The sequence below is a fragment of the Molossus molossus genome, unplaced genomic scaffold (genome assembly GCF_014108415.1).
Source record: "Molossus molossus isolate mMolMol1 unplaced genomic scaffold, mMolMol1.p scaffold_m16_p_17, whole genome shotgun sequence".
Taxonomy (NCBI): Eukaryota; Metazoa; Chordata; class Mammalia; order Chiroptera; family Molossidae; genus Molossus; species Molossus molossus.
The window spans coordinates 8,020,540-8,040,517 of NW_023425352.1; the positions used below are offsets into that span (position 1 = coordinate 8,020,540).

Genomic DNA, 19,978 nt, shown 5'->3' on the forward strand with positions numbered 1-19,978 from the left:
TGCTGGCCCTTGGACACCAGGCCCTCAGTGTGGGACACACATGTGCCAAGGTCAGGGGGCCGCATGGGGTCAGGGGGTGGGCACCGACCCGGCCCTTCTTTATGTCATCATTTCCCCCATGGCCTCTCCCCTGGCGCTGGTGAAATACGTGGACAGAGCCACAGAGCAGCAGCCAACGAGCGGCGGCCACATCACCGGCAGGGCAGAGGCTCCTCGCTCACGTCACACCCGAGGGCTCTGGTCCCCTTGGCTGCACATTCCAGGGCCCCAGCTGAGGACACAGCCCCACCTTGATCCTGTGGCGGCAGGACAGCGGCGCCCAGGCAGGGTCCTGGCTGAGGACAGGGCCACCAGCCCCCAGGGACCAGCGCTACAGCCGTCCTCGTGTGGCCAGTGGAAGTAGCTGTGTTTGCATCATGCAGAAGACCCATCCCTTCCTCTGCAGGGTGCGAACCCCCGAGGGGAAGCTCTGGAGGGCCGGGCTGCCCCACACGGCAGGTCCTCCCTTCGCGTTCGAGCCACCCAGCGTCTCGGCCCCAGGAACCACTCGCAGAGGCTGGGTTCAGTCCTTTACTGAAACTCTTACGTGGAAAACAGAGCCCAACAGTGCTGCTCGTCTAGGAACCGACGTGTCTCCCTCCAGGGGCGTCCCCAGGGACGTCAGCCAGAAACTCTTCCCAGGGCACCCCTGCAGCTGAAGGCTCGTGGGAGGGGGGCACCCCTCATCCTGGCCTCCGGGATAGGCACACCCCCATGAGGGTTCAGGGTCCAGGCAGCGTGGGTTGGCCCCCACCCCGCGCACCTGCCAAGCCCCTCCCGATGCCCTCCTCCTGTGCCACGAGGGTCCCGCGCACAGAGGTGCCGACAGCAGGCAGGCCCCCCGGGAGGAACCTGGATGGTGGTGGAGGAGGCAGGTGGCACCCTGGGGGGGGGGATGCAGCCCAGCAGGAGGCCACTGGAGGAGGAGGGTCCAGGCTGGGTGTGTCCGGGACGAGAGGATCACGCGATGACCTGGTTCGGCAGCCCATACAGGACCAGGTTGAGGCTGAAGGAGAGCTGCTCAGGGCCCCGAAGCTGTGGCCGGAGCATCAGCCTGTTCTTGGAGGTCCCTGGAGACTCGTCTGAGGGGAGAGGGGCAGGAGCTTCACCAGGGCAGGAGTCCGGGGCCCCGGCCAAGGGCCACATGCCTGGCGAACGGGGAGGAAGGTGCTCCTTGCTCTGCCCCCAGACACAGCCCCGGGCGTGGACGCTGCTGTGTGTCCTTCACAGACAGGACACCGCGGGGACACCGAGGCCGAAGGCTTCTGTGGCTCAGGGCCTCCTCGCCCCGCCTGGCAGCTGCCCCTCTCAGCCCCGGCAGAGCCGCGGCTTCTGTTTCTGTCCTGTCCGCCGTCCCTCTCCTGTGGCCCTGGGACCTCCGCCGCTGGGACACACGCGTCGCGCATCCATCACCTGCTCAGTCACTCATTTCTCCTTTCACTCATTCACGCGTTCTTCCCTCACTCGCTCAGCCCCGGGCCCCCCTGCAGGACACACACGCGGTGCCTTCAGAACGTGTGCGACCTGAACAGCCTTAAAGACAAACCAGCAGGTCTGACGACCAGTGTGTCCGCCGAGGGGCTCAGACGCCAGGCCCCTGCGAGCCCCGTTTACAGGAGGCTGACGGTCTGGCCGGCAGAGGCTGTGTAGGAGCAGAGGTGGGGACGCTGCAGGGCTGTAGGACAGGGGTGCAAGGGCAGCCACGTGGCCTGAGGGGGTGGACAGTGAGGTGAACGGTCTCTACTTACCGTGGCTGACCATGTCATCGACATCCATCTTCTGAAGGAGACGAACCACTCTCCCGGTTGACTTGCCAACTGTCAGCAGGTCTAGGGAAGAAACCCCGCCTCAGATGGGCACGGACCCCGGGGGCGCAGGGAGGGGTGGGGCCGGCTGGGGCACTCACTCTCCCACAGGAGGCTGGCCCGCAGCGCGTTGTCCTGCAGGGGTGTCAGCCACTGGTTTGCCAGGATGCTCCTGACTCCCACCAGGCTCAGCAGGATGGCCGTTTCAACGGGCTCCTCCAAGGACAGCTGGGGTGCACTGCAGGGGACCGAGCTCCCGTGGGACGGAGCCCACCCCACTCTCAACCCGAACAGCACCAAGGGCTGGAACTCAGTTTGGACCGACAGCTCTTACAGCTCCCCACCCCAAACTTAGATGCCACTCAGATCCCTCTGCACTGCACCCACTGTGAGAGGGAGGAGCCCTGCTCAGCCAAGCGGGCGGTCCGGAGGCCCTGGGGTGCCGCCTGTGGGGCACCCTTCCAGCTCCGGCCATCTGTCTCCTGGCTTAGCGGGCCTGTGGTCAGCGGCTGGAGCCTTCAGAGACTTTGCGGAGGGTTTGGGAGTCGATCAGAGAGGTCTCTGCTCACAGTGTGCAGGGACACTCCATCCCCCACTCTCCCTAGAGACATGTCCATGCCCCCAGGCACCCCCATCAGCCATCTACAAGCCGGCTGCCAGCCAAGTGGTGCAGGGGGACACCAGGCACCTCTTGTGCTCCAAGGACTCCATCATCCGCCGCATGCTCTCGTAGGACCGGCTCAGGCCCAGCAGGACCATCAGCTGGCAGTCTGCAGTGCAGGGTTGGGGTGCAGGCTGGCATCTCCGGGGTACAGAGCAGGGGTGGGGGTGCAGGGCAGGGGTGGGGTGCAGGCTGGCATCTCCGGGGTACAGGGCAGGGGTGGGGGTGCAGGGCAGGGTTGGGGTGCAGGCTGGCATCTCCGGGGTGCAGGGCAGGGGTGGAGGTGCAGGCTGGTATCTCTGGGGTGCAGGGCAAGGGTGGGGGATGCAGGCTGGCATCTCCGGGGTACAGGGCAGGGGTGGGGGGTGCAGGCTGGCATCTCCGGGGTGCAGGGCAGGGGTGGGGGGTGCAGGCTGGCATCTCCGGGTTGCAGGGCAGGGGTGGGGGTGCAGGGCAGGGGTGGGGTACAGGCTGGCATCTCCGGGGTGCAGGCAGGGGTGGGGTGCAGGCAGGGGTGGGGTGCAGGCTGGCATCTCCAGGGTGCAGGGCAGGGGGTGGAGGGTGCAGGCTGGCATCTCCAGGGTGCAGGGCAAGGGGTGGGGGGTTCAGGGCAGGGGTGGGGTACAGGCTGGCATCTCCGAGGTGCAGGGCAGGGGTGGGGTACAGGCTGGCATCTCCGGGGTGCAGGGCAAGGGGTGGGGTGCAGGCTGGCATCTCCGGGGTGCAGGGCAGGGGTGGGGTGCAGGCTGGCATCTCCGGGGTGCAGGGCAGGGTGTGGGGTGCAGGCTGGCATCTCCAGGGTGCAGGGGACCCCAGACACACAGCCCAGTCTGCCTGAGGCCCTTCTCGGGACGCCACTGGCTGCGCGGGCGTGGGGGACGCTGTTTGCTTCCGGAGCTCCACAGCCTCGCAGCCTCCCTGTGCGCCGGGCCCAGCGCTCCCTGCCCTGTGGGGCTCCCAGCTCCCAGCATGCCTCCCGGACCAGGCACCTGGCTTGCCTGGGGCACCCTGGCCCCTGGCGCCCACTGAAAGGGAGGCCAGTGTCCAGGACGCACCCAGGCGTGGGCGTGGGCAGTCCCACTAAACAGACCCCAGCCCCGCTCCCCTCCCCCACTCCTCACAGTGGCCTAGCTGGGCTGGGTTGTGGGCGCCCCAGGGGCAGGCTGCACACAGGCCTTGGCAGGAGCAGTGGGGCCTGGGATGCTGGCACCGCAGGTGCCTTTGGCCTTCACATCCTTGGGCCTCGCTGGCCCTCCCATCCGAGAAGGCCTGGATCCGTGTCCAAGAGGCCTTGTTTCGACCCCCCAGTTGACTGGCTTACAGGGTGGGTGGGGTCCTGTCCTGCTTGGCCCCACCATGGGGGTGGGGGGCTGGAAAGGAGACTGGGCAGCAGGCGATGGTGGGTTCAGGTGCCCTGACCACAGGATACGCATCCACGTGCTGCCATCAGGGGGGACATGCATTTCGAAGAGGAGGGGCGTCCTTGAGGGAACCCTGAAAGTGCTGCCCGCCGCCATGGTGTCCCGGGCAGAGGCCCTGGCGGCCTCCCCTAGGGCAGGGACTCAGACAGAGGGCCTGGGGCAGGGCGGTGACCGGCACGCTGCGGCAATGCCCCCAGCCTCCCTGGCCTCTGTAGGGCAACCCGACTCCACCCCCCGGCTGGTCTGGCAGGCCTGGAAGTCTACATTAGGGCATCTGAGAGATTGGGGGGCCAGGGGCTGCCGAGGCCCCGGGCACCCTGTCAGAGTCCCCTGAGGAAGACAGTCCTGCTCTGTCCTGTGCAGACTCACCTGGCGCCCACGGCCCTGTTGGAGAGCTGGGGTCAGGGAAGGGGGTGCACTCAGAAGACCTGCTCACCTTCCAAGTTCATGGCCGCCAACCTCTCCACTGACACATGCAGCAGGAAGCTCTCCATCCCGTAGAAGAAGCAGCCTTCACAGCTGCCCAGGAGCTGCTCCCAAGCGGCCTGGCTGGGGACAGAGGCTGGGTGGGCGGCGGCCGGCCAGGGACAGGCAGGTGTCTGCCCACAGGAGGACTGCGCCTGCCCCGGGGCCCCCAGGGGGACACCCGCCTGCCTCGCCTTGTCCAGGCAAAGGCGTCCTACTCTGTCTCCCCTGCACCCCGCCCTCCCCAGACCACGAGGCCTCTCCTGTGCCTGACTTCGGGGTCCCTGGACACCTGGAGCAAGCAGCTCTCCTGGAAGGGACCCCCTCTCACTGGGCGTGGCTCTGGAAGGTGCTTGAGGGACACTTCCCTGACCCCAAGCACACCTGGTCCCCGAGGGCACCCACAGGGCACACCCCACTGGACTGGCCACAGGACCCTGTGCAGGGCCCTCCTGGGTGCCGGCCTCATCTGTAAAACGGGCCTGAGGACAGTGGTGCCCTGCCCCCAGGAGCCCAGTGTGTGATGGAGAAAAACGAGAGGTCCCCAGCAGAATGGGGGTTCGGGCGGGGAAGAGGCCTGGTGGAGACCGAGGGCGGCGGCCCTCCTGTCAAGAGCACCCGCCCTGGAGCACGTCGCTCCCTGTGGGACGATGCCCTGGGAACCCGGACCAAACCTTGGGAAGGGCTTCTTCCCCAGATGCCCCACCCAGCGCGCGGTGAAGGTTTCTTTGAATTTATCCAGAATCTCCTGGGTCACGGCGATAGGAGTCAGCATTTCTGCAACGAGAACGGGACGGTGGGAGACCCAGCAGCTTCGCCACCCGAGTGGCGCGTGCAGGGCCGCGGCGGGGGCTGGGCGCGGCCGAGGCCTCCAGGGCAAGGAAGAACCCCCGAATTGAACACTGAGCGCCTGGGGCACACTCCTGGCATCTGGGGGCCCCAAGAGGAGTCACTGTCACATCACTGTGGTCTGACCTGGCTGCAGGTGGGGAGGGAGGGCCCAGGCCCCCCTCCAACACCCCACAGTAGGCAGCGGCCACACCCTCCGCACATGCTGTCCCGTGGGGGACCCAGGCCACACCCGGTGTCGTGGGTGGGGTGTGGAAGCGCTCACCTGGGCCCTGGGCCTCCTCATAGGGGTCCACAATGACTGGGCTTCGGTTAAGGAGAACCAGGACCGGGGGCTCTGTCCCAGGGCAGGGGCCAGCAAAGGATACACTTGAAGTTATCCGAGTCGATGATGATGCAGTCGGGGGGGATGACCCGGGGTGCGCTGCGCTGTGACACAGACAGGAGTCAGGGGGCCTCGCTCCAGCAGCCCCAGGCCCTCCGCCAGCGGGCCGCGCCCACCTACCTTCCGGCCCCTCCTCCCTGGGCCCTTCTTCTTGGACTCCTTGCCTTTGGTGTCCCTTTTTGTGGCCCCATCTGCTGGAGACAGACAGGAAGGGGTGATGCCGCGGAAGGAGACGGGCGGCGTGCAGCCCGTGACACACTGAGGCCACTCTGCGCCCTCGGGAGGGTTAGTCTGACGTTATGTGAATGTCACAGCAACAAAGCAAGAAGTAGGGAGAACCGTTCATTGTAAGTTTTCTGAAGCCGAGTGGCAGCAATCGCTCAAACGCCACGTCTCACAGGGGCGGGAAAGGCCTGGGCCAGGCCCACCGCTGACCACTCACAGCCACGCGGGCGCCCACCCGTGTGCCGGCGGCGGCCCTCCTGGTCCTCGGCCCCCGCCCAGGACTCACAGCTGCCACAGAGTCGCTGGGCTCAGGTCAGGGTCAGGTCCCTCCTCCCTGCTCCACGTCTGCGCCGTCTGCCCCCCGCCCCCGTACCTGCCGTAGCCCATCCTCTGCTCTAACTTCTTAAATTAGATGCTAATGTGAAGTTCATACCCATCTCCTTTTCTGACATGAGCATTTAAAGTCGAAAGGTCTTCTAGAGAGACGAGGGGCCCCCTTCACTGGGGACTTGCGCACGGAGGCGGGCTTTTCCCTTAATAGTTTGAAGACCTTGGTCGCTGTTTTCGTCGTTCTGCCGACAAGTCTTGTCCCTCCAGCCTGTGTTCGCACTGCACAATCTCCTTTTCCTTTCGACCCACCTGCTGCCCGCCGGTGACCCGTGACCGCGGACGGGTGCTCATCCCTCCGACCGTGCCGTCCTGGCTCAGCCTTCTTTGTCGTTGTGTTTGGGGTCAGCGAGCCTCTTAGGTTAGGTGGGGTTGGTGTCATCAAATGTGGAAAACGGACCATTATTGCCCCAGATCCCCGCCCAGGACGGTCCTGGGGGAGCTGGCACCTGGTCGCCGCTGCTCTGCTTCTGCTGACTGCCTTTCCCCCGTGGGGTCAGCCTCCACGTCTCTGCATGCCGGGCCACTTGTCACTGCGTGTCTAACACGGTCTCCCCTTGCTGGGGGCTGAGACTGCTGTCCCACCTGCCCCTCGAGCTGTCTCTGGGATGCAGTTCGGTCGTCTGGGAACAGGTGGTCTCTCCAGCACAGGGCAATGCCCTCCAGTCGCCACCGGAAACCTCTGTCTCCCCTCGGGCTGGTGGACCTCTGAGCCACCTGCCAGTCCTGAGCCCCAGGACGGTGCCCACTGCTGTGGCAGCTCTGTCCCTGGCCATGGTGGTTTCTTCACACCCTGTACTGACCAGCCGTCAACTGAAGACGCGGGGACCCTCTGCAGACCCCAGGACCTGCCGTGCAGGCTCCTGTCACTGTGGGTCCCCTGACCCCCGGCCTGGGGAATGTGAGGCTCTGCCTGGCCCCTCCTTGGGGGATCACAGTCCCCACGGGCTGGTCTCCAATGTCTGAAAACTACTGTTTCATGCGTCTCGTCTGAATTTTTCCTTGGTTCAGTTGGAAGGGCAAATTTGCTCCTTGTGTTTTCATCTTAGATGGCAGCAAAAGTCCGACGCATTTCTTTGTAGTTTGATTTGATATTTATGGATGTGCAGCGCTCGTGCAGAAATCTGCACGGTGCCCAGTGTGGAGAACCCCCACCTGCCACCCTCCACACACCAGCCCCGCAGCGGAGCCTCTCCGCCCCGTCCCCACCCCCACGACACAAGTTTGCGAGGCAAGAACCGTCCTGACAGAACACGGGGCACAGACAGGTGCTCTGTGTCTTTCTGATAACTTTTCTTGACAGGAGTTAACGGTCTCATGTACTAAACGTCAACAGTTCCACTTCAAAGTGAACTATCGGTCGGCCGAGGGCGGCTCTCACCTGCCTCCTCCTGGTGCAGACGATTGAACAGCATCTGGAGGGAGAAATCCCGAGACACCGAGGAGACGGTCCCTCCCGTGAACACTGACAGGCCTTCCAGGGGCAGCTCCAGGAGTTGCCTGTCCACGATGAGGACCACGCTGTCGGCAGCCTCGGGCTCCACTGTGGCGGGAGAAGGCCAGCAGCTGGACGCGGGAGCAAGGCCTGGCTCGGCCGCCTGCATCCCCCCGCCTGAGGCCACCGTCTGGCCGCAGAGGCCCCTCTCGCACTGGTTTTGATGGTGCGGCCAGGCCGGGTCACAGCTCGGAGGACCTGCCCGAGCGTGGGAGCCCATCCCGGAGGCAGGCCCGGGATGACGTGGCTCCTTCCAACCAGGGAGCCCCTTTCAAAGACTGCCATTTGCACAACCCCTCCTGCCTCCGGAGACCAGAGAGGGGTCACGGCCTCTAGACCGCCCCCCAGAGGACCCTTTGGGGGCAGGGCTTTTCCAGGGGACCCGGGGCCCCCAGAGGAGCCGCTGGTCCTGTCTGCTGCTAGAAAAAACCGGCCTTTCCAACGGGCACGGCCGGTGAAGGACAAGGCCACCGTCAGCCTCCAACTTAGAGTGAGGACGCGCCCTCACCCGAGCTCGGCTGAGCTCGTCTGGATCCAGGGGCCCTGGGGCAGAATCTCGTGCACAAAAGTGGCCTTGGGAGGTCGAGCCCTGGCTTCGGCGCTGGCGTGTGAAAACGTAACTTAGCTTCCGGAACCCTCCACGTCAGTCTGGCGGATGGGCACCCTGCCGGCACGCAGCACCCTCAGCTCTGAGCGGCCACCTCGGTGCTGTGGCAGCTCAGCACCCAGACAGGGCACCACCCAGCGCCTTTGGAAGCCAAACACTTGACAAAGTAACTGCCCATTCTCTCTGCTCAACAGGTCTTTGTGGGGGGAGAAAAACAGATGATGAGATGCTTTTAAAAAGAGCAAGTTATAGCCCTGGCCAGTTTGGCTCAGGGTGCAGGTTTGATTGCAGGCCTGGTCGGGTCGTATGGAAGGCATCCCGTCGATGTATCTCTCTCATACCAATGTTTCTCTCTCTTCCCTCCTCTCCCCTCCACTCTACCTAAAAATCAGTGGGAAAGTGTCCTCGGGTGAGGATTAACAACAACAAAAAAGGAGCAATTTATAAAATCAGGCACCAGGTGAGGGATCAGCCCCTCGCGCACCCCTAACCCCAGCAGTGACAGCGAGGCCCCGCTGCCGCACAGTGCTCCCGGCCACGAGGCCCGGCACCCGCTGCCCTGGAGCTGACCCTGCAGTCAGGTTAGGAAACAGGCGGTGGGCACACGACCTGAGCCCTTCCCAGCCGCCTGTGCTGCTGGGCGCCCTGGGAGACCCTGGGGGGGGGGGGGGCAGCAGGCCCGTCTGGCGGTTGCCATCCCCTTCGGCTCTCATGGGGGGGGGGGGACTCAACGCAGGTTCTTCTTCACCAACGGCCGTGGGAGGCTCCTGAGGTCCAATGGCTGGGGCAGGCGCCCCCCTGCCTCTGCACTCGCACTCACCGGGGGCCAGGGACAGCTTCCTTTCCTTGTCTTTCCCCTTCGGTTTCCCCACATCTGCCAGCACCGAGGACATCTGGGTTCTGAAAGTGAAAGGCGCGTGTTTGGGTGTGAAGATACATGAAAACCACACACACTGAGAACGGCAGGCGTGTGACTGGACCGTCGCTCGTTGACCGTGAGCCGCAGACACCGTCCCCAGCTGGCTCTCGGAGAGGGTCCCCCGAACGGGGCACAGGCCAGCCGCACGCAGGCGCCAGCAAGCGGGCTCAAGACACTTGCTGACCTACTGGCCAGTCCAGGACGTCCCAGGCCCCACCCCTCCGCCTGCTTTCCCACCAGAAATACGTCCAAGGGCCAGCCCCTGGCTCTGCTGTCCCTGCCCCACACCTTCCCGCACAGGACGTGAGAGGTGGGTTTAGGGAGATTGTAGGCAGAACCAGGGCATCTCCCGACGGCTGACAGAACAGAGCAGGGCGTTCTGGCGACAAAGGGGCCTCTTCAAGGGCAGAGACGCCATGAAACACAGGGTCCTGATGGGAGCAGCGCGTCCCCGTGTGAACAGGACGCCAGTCGCTCGGCTGCACTGTGCAGAGCTCAGGCCCCGGAACCCAGGGAGGAGCCGCACGAGGACCTGGGCTCAGAGCGGTGAAGCAGCGTGAGCATCGGGCGCAGGTACTCCTCCGCGGCCTTCAGGACGTCACTGAGTCTCGGGAGAGGGTGCCCCTGCTTTTCAGGGCGCCCGCCTTCTGATTCCTGTCCAAGCCAGACAGCCCACGATCAGACGGTGTCAGGGCACCTCATGGGATGCACCTGGTTAGGGCAGAGGGGCACAACCCCGCTGTGTGGGACCCCCCGGGGAAAAGCCACTCCCAGAAACAGCCTGGTGGCCAGGGCCCCGCCCAGCAGACAGGAAGCTCCTTGCTCCCACCTGCCTGCCTTGGGCGTCAGGGTCCTTAGGCCCCTGCAGACCATGCTCCCTGCTGGCCAATGTCACCCTCCACCCCTCTGAGAGCCCCCTGGCACCCCCAGCTTCACGGGGATCCTCTGCTCACATCATAGAGGCGTCTGCATCAGACTCACTCAGAGATTCCAAGACAAGTTGGCTCCTGTCCAGCAGGGAGGCCGACCTAGGTGTCCCACAGTGCCTGGGGTCCTGATGGCTAGTGCCCCTTACCCGCTGGGGGGGACCCAGCCCAGCTCTGCCCACCCCCCTTACTGCAGCTGGGCTGGGGTCCTGGTCCCCTGACAGCTGGGCTTGGGGCCGGGCCTCACCAGGCCTGGGCTCAGGGCCGGGCCCTCGCCGCACACCTCTGCCTGGGTCTGCTCCCGGAACTGCTGGGTGCTGATCAACAGGCCGGAGAAGGCAGCCGGGTTCACGGCCACCCGCGCCACCCTGCAGGAGTCTGTGGAGACCAACACCACCCCGTCCCACACAGGGCCTCGCAGACCCGCCCTCGTGTGTGGACACCGGGAGGCTGGCCCCGCAGACAGCCCTGGAGCCCAGCCAGCACGGGGTCAGGGGACCAGCCCCATCGGGTGGAGCACAGGCCAGGAGGGCCAGGGTCCTGGAAGGTCGAGGAAAGACAGGGAGGCAGACACCAGGCATCTGAAACGGGCCGAGGCTGCAGACCCTGCCAGGGGCGAGCTCAGCGATTAGGACCCGGGGAGGCTGCCCAAGGGTCTGGTCCTGGCCGTGGCAGAGCTCGTGGTCACTCGGGATGAATTTCAGAGATGGCATGCATGCTCAGGGCGGAGCAAACAGCCGGAAGTGCTGCGGAAACAGCAGTTCTAACGTTCTGGGGCCTTCCGCACCGCCAGTGAAACGCAAGCAGAACCAGGGGCCTACACACGAGGGAGAGGCAGGGAGCAGAGAGGCTGGAGGGCAGGTGATTCCTCCTCTGGTGTGACAGGCTCCCAAGTAGCGGGGGCGGGGGGGCGTGTGAGGGCATGACTGTGGCTAGAGCTGGTGTCACCGCACTGGTGGCTGCGATGCCCCTGGTCAGACTTTGTGGAACCTGCCCAACCCCGGTGAGGGGGGAGCGCATGCGTGGGGGGAGGGCTGGGGTCACGGAGCCCAGGAAGAGACTTGTGTCTGGAGGCCACAGGTGCGCCTAGCACCAAGGATGGGCTGGAGAAACACCTGCTCCCGGAACTCACCCCCCACTTGGACGGGCTTCCCTTTGGCTGTGGGGATGAACTTGGGTCTCTCGTAGACAGCACCATACAGATGGGTCCTATGGGCAGGAGGGCACGATGCAGGATGGCGTCAAAGACCAGCCCATGGGGTCCCAGAGCAGCCCCAAAGACACCGATTCTGTGAGCCACGCACACCCCCACAGGGGCACCCTCCCCACCGGCGCCTCGGCCAAGTCAAGACACAGAATTCAAACAGGCCCACGGAGGCACAGCTGTGAACAGTGAACAGTCTTGGGCCCTGCCGGAGGCTGAGCAGCAAACAGGTTCTGCCCACGTCAGGTAAGACACTCAGAGGTGACACCGCGGCTCCCCCCCCCCCCCCCCCCCGCTGTGGACGGGAAGCAGGCACAAGAACAGGAACAGGCCTCACCTGTCAGGTGAGTGGTGCAGAAGGAGGATCCGGAAACTGGGCGGAATCTCATTCAAGAGGTTAAAATGTTGTTCAGTGACCCAGAGATTCTGCCAAGCCTGTGTGACCGACAGAGAGCAGCGAGCCCGTGTGGGGTGTGGGGCGGGTTGCTGGCTGTGTCCTCATCTCTATTCAGGAGATGTCCCAGCAGGTGTCTGAGCAGGGTGGTGGGCCCACCCGCCTGGCTGGGGCTGAGGCAGGAGCCCTGCAGAGCATGTGGCCACCACAAGGGGCAGCAGATGCATGAGGAAGTCCAGGCTCTTCACTAATATCAGAAACCTGATTTGCATACCCAAAGCTCACATGCACCCAAACCAGAATAGCACAGTCTCGTCCCTCAGCCCTCCTCCTGTCTCCAACCACACATGCAAGCCTCTACACGCACGTGCCCACACAAGGGTACCCATGCACACAGCCTCATGTGCACACACCACCCTGTCCCCTCTCCCTGTGGCCTCCCAGTGGCTGTGGTCAGTCCTGAGTCCCTTCTCCCCAAGGCCCCTGCAATGGCCCCTGTGAATGCCAGAGGGTTCCAGCTGCCCAGTCTCCTGCACGCCTCTCCCCTCCCCAGTGAGCTGACCGCGCAGAAGCATGGCTCCTGCTTTCTGATGAAATGAGCTTTAAACTTGCAAAAGCTGGCCAGAGTTAGAGACTGTCCCCAGCTCGATCACCTTGGAGATGGCAGCCAGCCTCTGCTCCACGGTGGCAAACAGGCTGGTGGGGTTCCGCTCCGAGTGCCTCAGCCTGTTCTGGAGCTGCAGCAGGGCCGCCAGCTGGGAGCTGCTGGTGTTGGCCGTGGCTGCAAGGAGGACGCCCCGCATCGTCTCTGAGACTGCACAGCTCTGCAACAGACCACGGGCGGCTGAGGGCCACGCCCAGCGAGGCTTATGGGCCCACAGGACATGGGTGAGAGGGGCCTGGGCTCAGGAAAACCTCAGGAGGATGGCCCCCCACTTTCTTCCAGGGACCTGCCGCCTCTCCTCGAAGGAGTGCCATCCTCCACACGGGCCCCAGGTGCAGTCCGGCTGGCGGGGCCACCAGCAGGAGGGAGCAGCAGGTGCTGGGGCCCTCCCTCCCTCGCCGAGGCGGCCCAGAGGGTGCACGGAGCAGAGCTCACCTGAGACAGCGCCAGGAACTGGCAGGTGGCCACGGGGTCCAGGATGCCAATGCACTCGACCATCTCCAGGCTGGCAGCCTCCGCAACCTTCAGGAGGCTGTTGCCCAGGGCGACCTGCAGGCACTGCAGCAGCACCTCGGATGCCTGGGCCAGGTACTGCTGGGCCAGCGCCTTCCTCCTCTGTGGGCACAAGCCCAGGCTCAGTCTGGCTCCACGGGAGGGGCAGGCATGGGTGGGCAGATGGCAGCAGCTGTACCTTCAGGTCTAAGCCTTTCCTTCTGCGCTCCTCGGAGGCTGCCTTGGAGGCCAGCTGGCTGCTGCTGTGGCCCTCACTGTCCTCGTCCTCGGGGATCACCTCCAGACACTTGAGGCTGCTCAGCTCTGCTCCCACCTGGGGGACATGCCACCCGTCATCCGGCATTTGTCAGACCACACCCAGCCCCAGGAGTGCCTGTGGGACAGGTGTCTGCAGGAACCCCAGGCGGGGGCACGACGGCAGGTGCAGCCGGGTGGGGAGCAGCTCTGGAGAAGCGAGCCCGGGTGGCACAGGCCTCGGTCAGTCACACGCCGTGCTCTCTCCTCCAGGCCTGGGGATGCAGGCTCCTCGGGCCTCTGCACCCAGCAGCTCTGTGCAGCTGGAACCGAGTCGGGTGCCCGCCTGCCCTGGGGACTAGGGCACCACGGGGCCTGTGCCAGCCCGTCTGCAGGATGAGCCACCCTGGTGGGATCCTTTGGGATGCAGTGGGCCCAGGGTTGAGGGGGAACCCTGAGGGGTGGGGTCATGGCAGGAAGGGGTAGGAGGAGGAAACCGGACAGGAAACTAGCTGGGTCTGGGTGGGCGCATTTCTTGAAAGGCCCTGCCAGGGGGGTACTGTTAGTGCCACTTTATGGACAAGGCCCTGACGGGACAGGAGGGACATGCGTCTACCTCTACCTGACTCAGGCCACCTGTGCAGGTGCTCATCGAATACTGGTTGAACAAGGGGCCAAACTTCACCAATTCACCCGAACATGAGTCCTGCCCTGGGTCCTGGGGACCCAGGACAGAACCCATTGGGGCTGCCCTCAGGGCCTGCACACTGGGCTGGACGGGGAGGCGGGGCCAACGGCTCCAAATCACACTGGGGTGCGGAGCCGCCTGCTCGGGTCAGGGTTCTCCCTAAAGAAACGGGCTTGGGGCCCAGTCTGGTAGCTCTGTGGGGCAGGCGCCTTCCAGGGAAAGAAGGGCATCTTCGGGGGCGTTTACGATGGTGACCAATAGCAGCAGCTGTCACCAGTTTCTGCTTAGGAGCAGGTGTCCCCAAGGGGGCGTCCAGGGCTGTTGGGCAGTCTCACTGGGAGCTTGGGAGAGGGTGGGGGCCTGCGTGCACCATATGGCCAGTGGGTGGGTGTTCAGCACTCACTTTGGCTTCACTGGACTATGTGGGGTGCAGGGCCCTCTGCTGCACATTAGCATCTGTGCTGAGGCACCCCCAGACTCCTGCGCAAAGAGCTGCTGACGCGGGGGAGACACGAGGAGCTGAGACCACGTTTGGGGCTGGGACCCCCACGTGCACCCCTGTCTCAAAGGGACAGAGAGCCCTCTGTCCAGTCTGTCCTCAGAGACCTGCCTCTCTCCTGCCCCAGGGGCCCCACTGGCAACACTGCTCCCTGCCTTCTCCCCTTGTCCAGCCTTACCACCCGTCTTAACTGAGGACAACCTGGGGCCTATTTCCTAGTCTAGTTCTGAGATCAGATGAGTTTGAGATGCTCTGTTTCCACTGTTCGAGCATAGGTGACGGGCTTGTGCCCAGCTACAAGCAGGAGCACCCACCAGGAGGCTCTCCTCCCAGTAGAAAGCAGGGCGCACAGGGTCCACCCGCACAGCCAGCAGGTGCAAGGCCTTCCCCACCAGGCCCAGGAGCTGAGCACGGATCTCCACGCAGCTGGTGCTCAGCGGCTGCAGGCTCTCCAGCTGTGCCAGCGCAACGTGGGCCAGGGTCCGCTTCAGGGTGAACCGTTTCTTCAACACAAAGCACATTAGTTACGGCCCCTCCCACCCAGACAATGCAATAGGCCCATCCTTTAGTGCCTCCAGGCCCGCCCTAATGCCCCTAGGCCCGCCCCAATGCCCCCAGGCCCGCCCCTAATGCCCCCAGGCCCGCCCTAAATGCTCCCAAGCCCACCCCTAATGCCCCCAGGTCCACCCCTAATGCCCCCAGGCCCGCCCTAATGCCCCTGGGAATGGGGACATCAGAGCAGTCTGAGAAACACCCCTTCATGTTGGGGAGCGTCCCCAGGGCTCAGGTTATAGGAGTGTCACTAAAGTTTGCTTATATAACCTCAATTTAGGGCTCAAGGACATCCATGAGTTTGTGTAAAGTTCAATTTTAAGGCAATCTTTGATTCATTTATAGTTATGTCAAATTAATTTGATTCATAAATCATGAAATCTAAGAAAATGTCTAGAATGGCAAAATGTTTCCTTTGAAACAAATACGTTAAAATTTTAACGTTTTTTTAAACAAAATGTAATTCATCTTACAGACTTTTTTGACACGATTGTCAGAGTAAACTCAGAACGTGGGAGGAAGTTCATGTGTTTGGGAAACATCCCCCATGTGACCTGGTTTCATTAGCCAATTAAGTCCCCTCAGATGATCAGGTGAGGCCCTTCCTCAGCAAGGCTGGAGACCCCGCAGGCTGTGGGGACACCGGGGGGCAGTGGGGCACCGGGGACAGAGGTCTCAGGAGGTGTGCACTGTGAACTCCGCCCTCACCCCTCTGGTCAGTCCTGTGCCCACAGTGGCAGAGCCCCCGTCCCAGCATGACGACCCACGTGGATCCGAGCGCCTCTGGCGCGGTTACCAAGCCGACGGCGGTGAAGTCGCTGGTGCTTTGCAGGTATCTGGCCAGCAGCTTGTCCGTGGAGCTGTGCCTGAGCTCCTGCTCCAGGTCCTCCTCCCAGATGAGCTGCATCATGTCCAGGGACACCTCCACCAGGTTCAGTTTGAGGCGCGCCAGCTTCCTCATTAGAGGCGTGTTGACGTTCTGTAGCTGACACGTTTGGGGGCGAGGTCAGAGCACCAGAAGCTGCTCCGGGGCTCGGCGTCCGTTTGAATCGCTCTGATGAGGCGTCGCTGACATATTGCTGTGCTTGGATGTATGAATGCACCCACAAAGCCTCCACCACCATGAAAAACATGGAGGTACCCCTCACACCCCACATTCCCTGAGGGCCCTTTATTATCCCTCCCTCCCTCAGGCAGCCGCCAGCCTCACCTGGGTGCCTTCCCCCCAGGAGCAACAAGGAGCCGGACAGGGCAGGGCCACCCGTTCCGGGGTGACAAGGTGCCTTTGCTGACCGCGCTGTGTGCCAGGTCCAGGACACGTACTTACATCCTGCAGGGAAAGGAGGCTCTGGACCTGGCGGAACAGCTCCTCCTCCTCAGCCACGGCTCGCTGGGCCAGGCCGTGGGCCTCCAGGTAGTAGGCGGTCCTTTGCTCCTCGTCTGGCTCACTCTGGGCACACAACCTTCCCAGGATGAAGGGCGGACGCACAGCCGATGTCAGAGCCGCGCCGTCGGCAGTGACAACGCGCCGTGTGTGATCTCTGCGTAACTGCACTGTGTATTTTATTAGTACTTAAAATGTGACGACTCCCTGTTTTGCATGTATAGACATTTTCAACATATCTGAACACGACCCTGAGTGCGCTCAACATCCTGTCTCATGAGACTGGCACCGTGTCCTGCCAAGACCCAGACAGAGCCACAGTGTTAGCAGCCTCAATCCCCTCCTTGTCCTGGGGCTGCTGTCTGCAGCTCTGAATTCCTACAGTGACCCTCCTCGTCTGTCATCATGAGATGACTAAATGACGTTTCATATGTGTCCAGGTCACTTCCCTCATAAAAGGTGTTTTAACACCTTACATGTGATCAGCATGTCACCAAGCATGTGGGTAGCTCAGGGCGGGAAGGGGAGGTGTCCTGAGGCCGTGCTCCTCTCTGTGCGGAGTCTCGTGCGTGTGGCTGTGTGAACACGTGTCCGTGGGCGAGGGTAGTGTGCATACATGCGACACGTGTCTGTACGTGAGAGATGTGGCTGGATGACGCGTGCATGTGTGTGTGCCCGCGTGTGGGCACTGCGAGGGATGGCGATGCCCGTGGAGTGGGGGTGCTGGGAAGTGCTGTGCCTGGGGTGGGCTGATGGGCTGCGAGGCGTGTCTGTGTTTGCAGAGGCTGAGCAGGTGGGCACCGAGGTGGCAGGACAGGAGTGAGGACACCTGTGACGAGCTTCACTTGAGGAATACCCCAAGTGGCTGCAGACCCCAGTGTGGGGTCCCCAGGGGAGATGGAGGTGGCACAGGGCTGGGGCCAGGAGGAGGCCCTGAGGGACTGACGACAGGGTGACAGAGAGAAAAACTGACCACATGGGGGGCAGGGCAGAGGGCGGGGGGCGGAGGGCCGAGGGCGGAGGGCGGGGGACGGGAGCAGGGACCCCGCGGGCCTCGTGGGGCGGCGGGGCGGCACCCCGTCCCCGCGCAGCCTGCGTGATGCGCTCACCTCTTTATCTTCGCCCGCTGGAGTTTCACGTCCACGCACTTCTCTCTGTAGCCACAGCCGGTAAACTTCCCCTCGACCTCCTGCAAGCAGCCATCCAGCTCGCTCAGCAAAGACGGGAACTGAGAAGGTTCACTGCCAACTGTCTCCTGGGCCACTTGTGTCCGGAGGTTCAAGCACCTGCCGGGGAGGGAGGGACAGCCGCGTTCGGGTCTGATGACAGGTGCCCACATCACAGGGCCCGAGGCGACACGGCCCGCAGCTCTGGGACATGACCGTCCACGTGGAACCACGAGGCCGGAGGAGCCTCCCGAGTTCTCGCCAAACCTGGAAATCGAACGGCCACACTCTTCAGTCCCCACAGAGCAGCGAGAGGGACCACCCGCCCCAGGCGTCCGTTTGGAAGTTCAAAACCACTGTCCCAGACGACTTCAGGGCAGAGAAGGGCCGGGAATGTCCTGGTCCCGCTGGGGCCTCGGGCTGCCCTGGACGTCGACGTGTGTTTGCTGGGACAGGGGCAGGCAGCCTGTGCATGAGTGACGGACTCGGGCGGGGGGACTGCAGAGCCACACCCCTCACCGACACAGACAGGGAACCCGACAAAGCAGCCGCAGAACACGGAGAAAGCCAAAATGAGATGAAACCCTGTTGCTCTGGCCAATAATGCAAAAGCGGCTCTTTAACCCAGATGAATGGATCCTGCAATTCTGACCTCACGGAGGGGCAGACCCCACACGCGGCCTCCGCAGAGGCTGCAAGGAAGAGGCCGCGAGGGTCTACGCAGCCCACACCCAGAGGGAGCGGTTTTCTAGAAGACAGATCGCCAGAAAAATGGCTCAAAGATAAGCTGAGACTCCGAAGACTCACAGCCATGGAAGTAATAGCGCTGCTGGTCTAAGTTCCGTCCCCAGAACATTGGCCGCAGCCCAGACGGGAGAAACCCCGGCACTGTCTCCCGGGGGACACGTGGCTCTGAAAACCAGCCAGAGCAGAGGGGAGACGGCTGGGCGCCTGGCCCCTCAGCCCTGCAGGACGGAGGGGGCACCCCACCCCAGCGGCCAGCGCCCCGCCTGGCCGTGCCTGTCTCACCCCACAGGAGGCCCACAGGAAGCCCGTGCTGTGCTTGGTGGGAACTGAGGGCCGTTTCCTGAGGACTCAGGAACATGACAAGGCCACCTGCATCTTTGGAAGAAAAGACATGCTGCCCCCGGGGGCCCACAGCCCGAGGGGGGTCCTCTGACCACCCGAAGCCACCGTCCTGAGTGGCCACTGTCCTGAGGGGCCACCATCCTGAGTGGCCACCATCCTGAGTGGCCGTGACAGACAGACTGTTTCTCAGAGAAGGTCCGAGGGACGCACGGGCCCCTGGGAAGGGTGTGCCTGCACCGCCCCCTTGTGTGGTTCTGAACTTCCCACGCAATCCGCAGTGCTTCAAAGTACCTGGCTTCCAGGTCTGTGGTCATGAACTCCAGCAAGGGCGCTCGGTTCGGTCTTTCTCTCCTGAGCACCTTGAAGACCTCGATGAGCTTCTGAAACAGCTGGCAGACCTGGGGAGCGCACCACGCCGGGTTGGCAGGGCCCCAGCCCGCAGCCCTCCCGGCGGGGCACAGCACCTGGCTGCTCCTCACCAGCATCTCTCTCCCTTCCTTCTCCATGGACAGGAGCGTGTCCGCCAGGGTCAGCGTGGACCGGTACCAGAACTCCTCCCCGCCGCCCAGGCTCTGCGCGCGCTCCACCATCTTCTTGGCCTGGCTGAAGTTTTTCTCCTTATTAGCCAACTGTGCCAGGAGGTGCAGGCAGTTGGATTCTGCACAAGGATCACCAAGTTCCTAATGAAAAAGACAGACATATATGGGGACAGGATGGGGGAGGGAACAAGAGGGACAGAGACGGTGAGAGAGGGACAGACAGACAGACAGACAAACGGGGACAGACAAGAGCGCAGCAGGTCTTTCCCCACCTGCGTCCGAGGAGTGAGAACGAGCGCAGGGTGGGGACGGGGGACGGGTGCACCGTCGGCCTCTGGAGGAAGGAGCCCCGGGGTCTCCCGGGTCCTCACCCCCCCACCCCACACACACCAAGAGGCCTGCAAAGAAACAGAACAGGATCCTGCAATGCAAAAAACGAGCCCACAGCAGCCGTGGGAACAGGCGCTGTAGCAGACTCTGGGCAATGAGCTCAGGGCCACGGAGGGAAAGCAGGCAGAGGACGCGAACAGCATTTTGCACAGAGAACCAGTTGCTAAAGGAGAATCGGACAGGGGTTCTAGACCTGGGGGATTCCAAACTCGCTTCCGGACCGCCAGGCCCGTCGGGCTGCGCGCGGGGCGGTGCAGGAGTGGCCCGGGCAGGCCCCTACCTGGAAGGCCTGGCAGGCCTCCGACAGCAGCAGCCTCGCGGGCTGGTACAGGTCCATCTCCAGCAGCACTTCTGCCTTGAGGGCCCACAGCTGGGGGAAGGACGTGCCGTCCAGGCCTCTGCCGGTCTCTGCATCCATCTTCAGGATCTGTAACACCCGAGCCAGCTCCACCTCTGATGCTCGTGTGCGCCCAGGCCC

The 19,978-nt window shown here is 63.5% G+C and overlaps 1 protein-coding gene across 1 annotated transcript in view; it reads right to left on the reverse strand.

Annotated features, from left to right (window-relative positions):
* Positions 1-999: 999 nt before the first annotated feature.
* Positions 1,000-19,978, reverse strand: part of CFAP46 (cilia and flagella associated protein 46) — a 75,836-nt gene continuing 56,857 nt past the window's right edge. Inside the window, exons 35-59 of the mRNA XM_036265912.1 lie at positions 19,781-19,927; positions 19,051-19,251; positions 18,863-18,969; positions 17,426-17,602; positions 16,260-16,395; positions 15,729-15,917; positions 14,695-14,883; positions 13,138-13,272; positions 12,882-13,061; positions 12,436-12,606; positions 11,726-11,823; positions 11,317-11,393; positions 10,432-10,562; positions 9,791-9,912; positions 9,174-9,239; positions 7,619-7,803; positions 5,746-5,819; positions 5,609-5,669; positions 5,506-5,541; positions 5,066-5,168; positions 4,363-4,475; positions 2,533-2,614; positions 1,946-2,082; positions 1,788-1,868; positions 1,000-1,121 (exon numbers count right to left, since the gene is read on the reverse strand). Of these exons, the coding sequence (XP_036121805.1) occupies positions 1,000-1,121; positions 1,788-1,868; positions 1,946-2,082; positions 2,533-2,614; positions 4,363-4,475; positions 5,066-5,168; positions 5,506-5,541; positions 5,609-5,669; positions 5,746-5,819; positions 7,619-7,803; positions 9,174-9,239; positions 9,791-9,912; positions 10,432-10,562; positions 11,317-11,393; positions 11,726-11,823; positions 12,436-12,606; positions 12,882-13,061; positions 13,138-13,272; positions 14,695-14,883; positions 15,729-15,917; positions 16,260-16,395; positions 17,426-17,602; positions 18,863-18,969; positions 19,051-19,251; positions 19,781-19,927 (3,120 nt within the window). The remainder of the gene's footprint in view (positions 1,122-1,787; positions 1,869-1,945; positions 2,083-2,532; positions 2,615-4,362; positions 4,476-5,065; positions 5,169-5,505; positions 5,542-5,608; positions 5,670-5,745; positions 5,820-7,618; positions 7,804-9,173; positions 9,240-9,790; positions 9,913-10,431; positions 10,563-11,316; positions 11,394-11,725; positions 11,824-12,435; positions 12,607-12,881; positions 13,062-13,137; positions 13,273-14,694; positions 14,884-15,728; positions 15,918-16,259; positions 16,396-17,425; positions 17,603-18,862; positions 18,970-19,050; positions 19,252-19,780; positions 19,928-19,978) is intronic.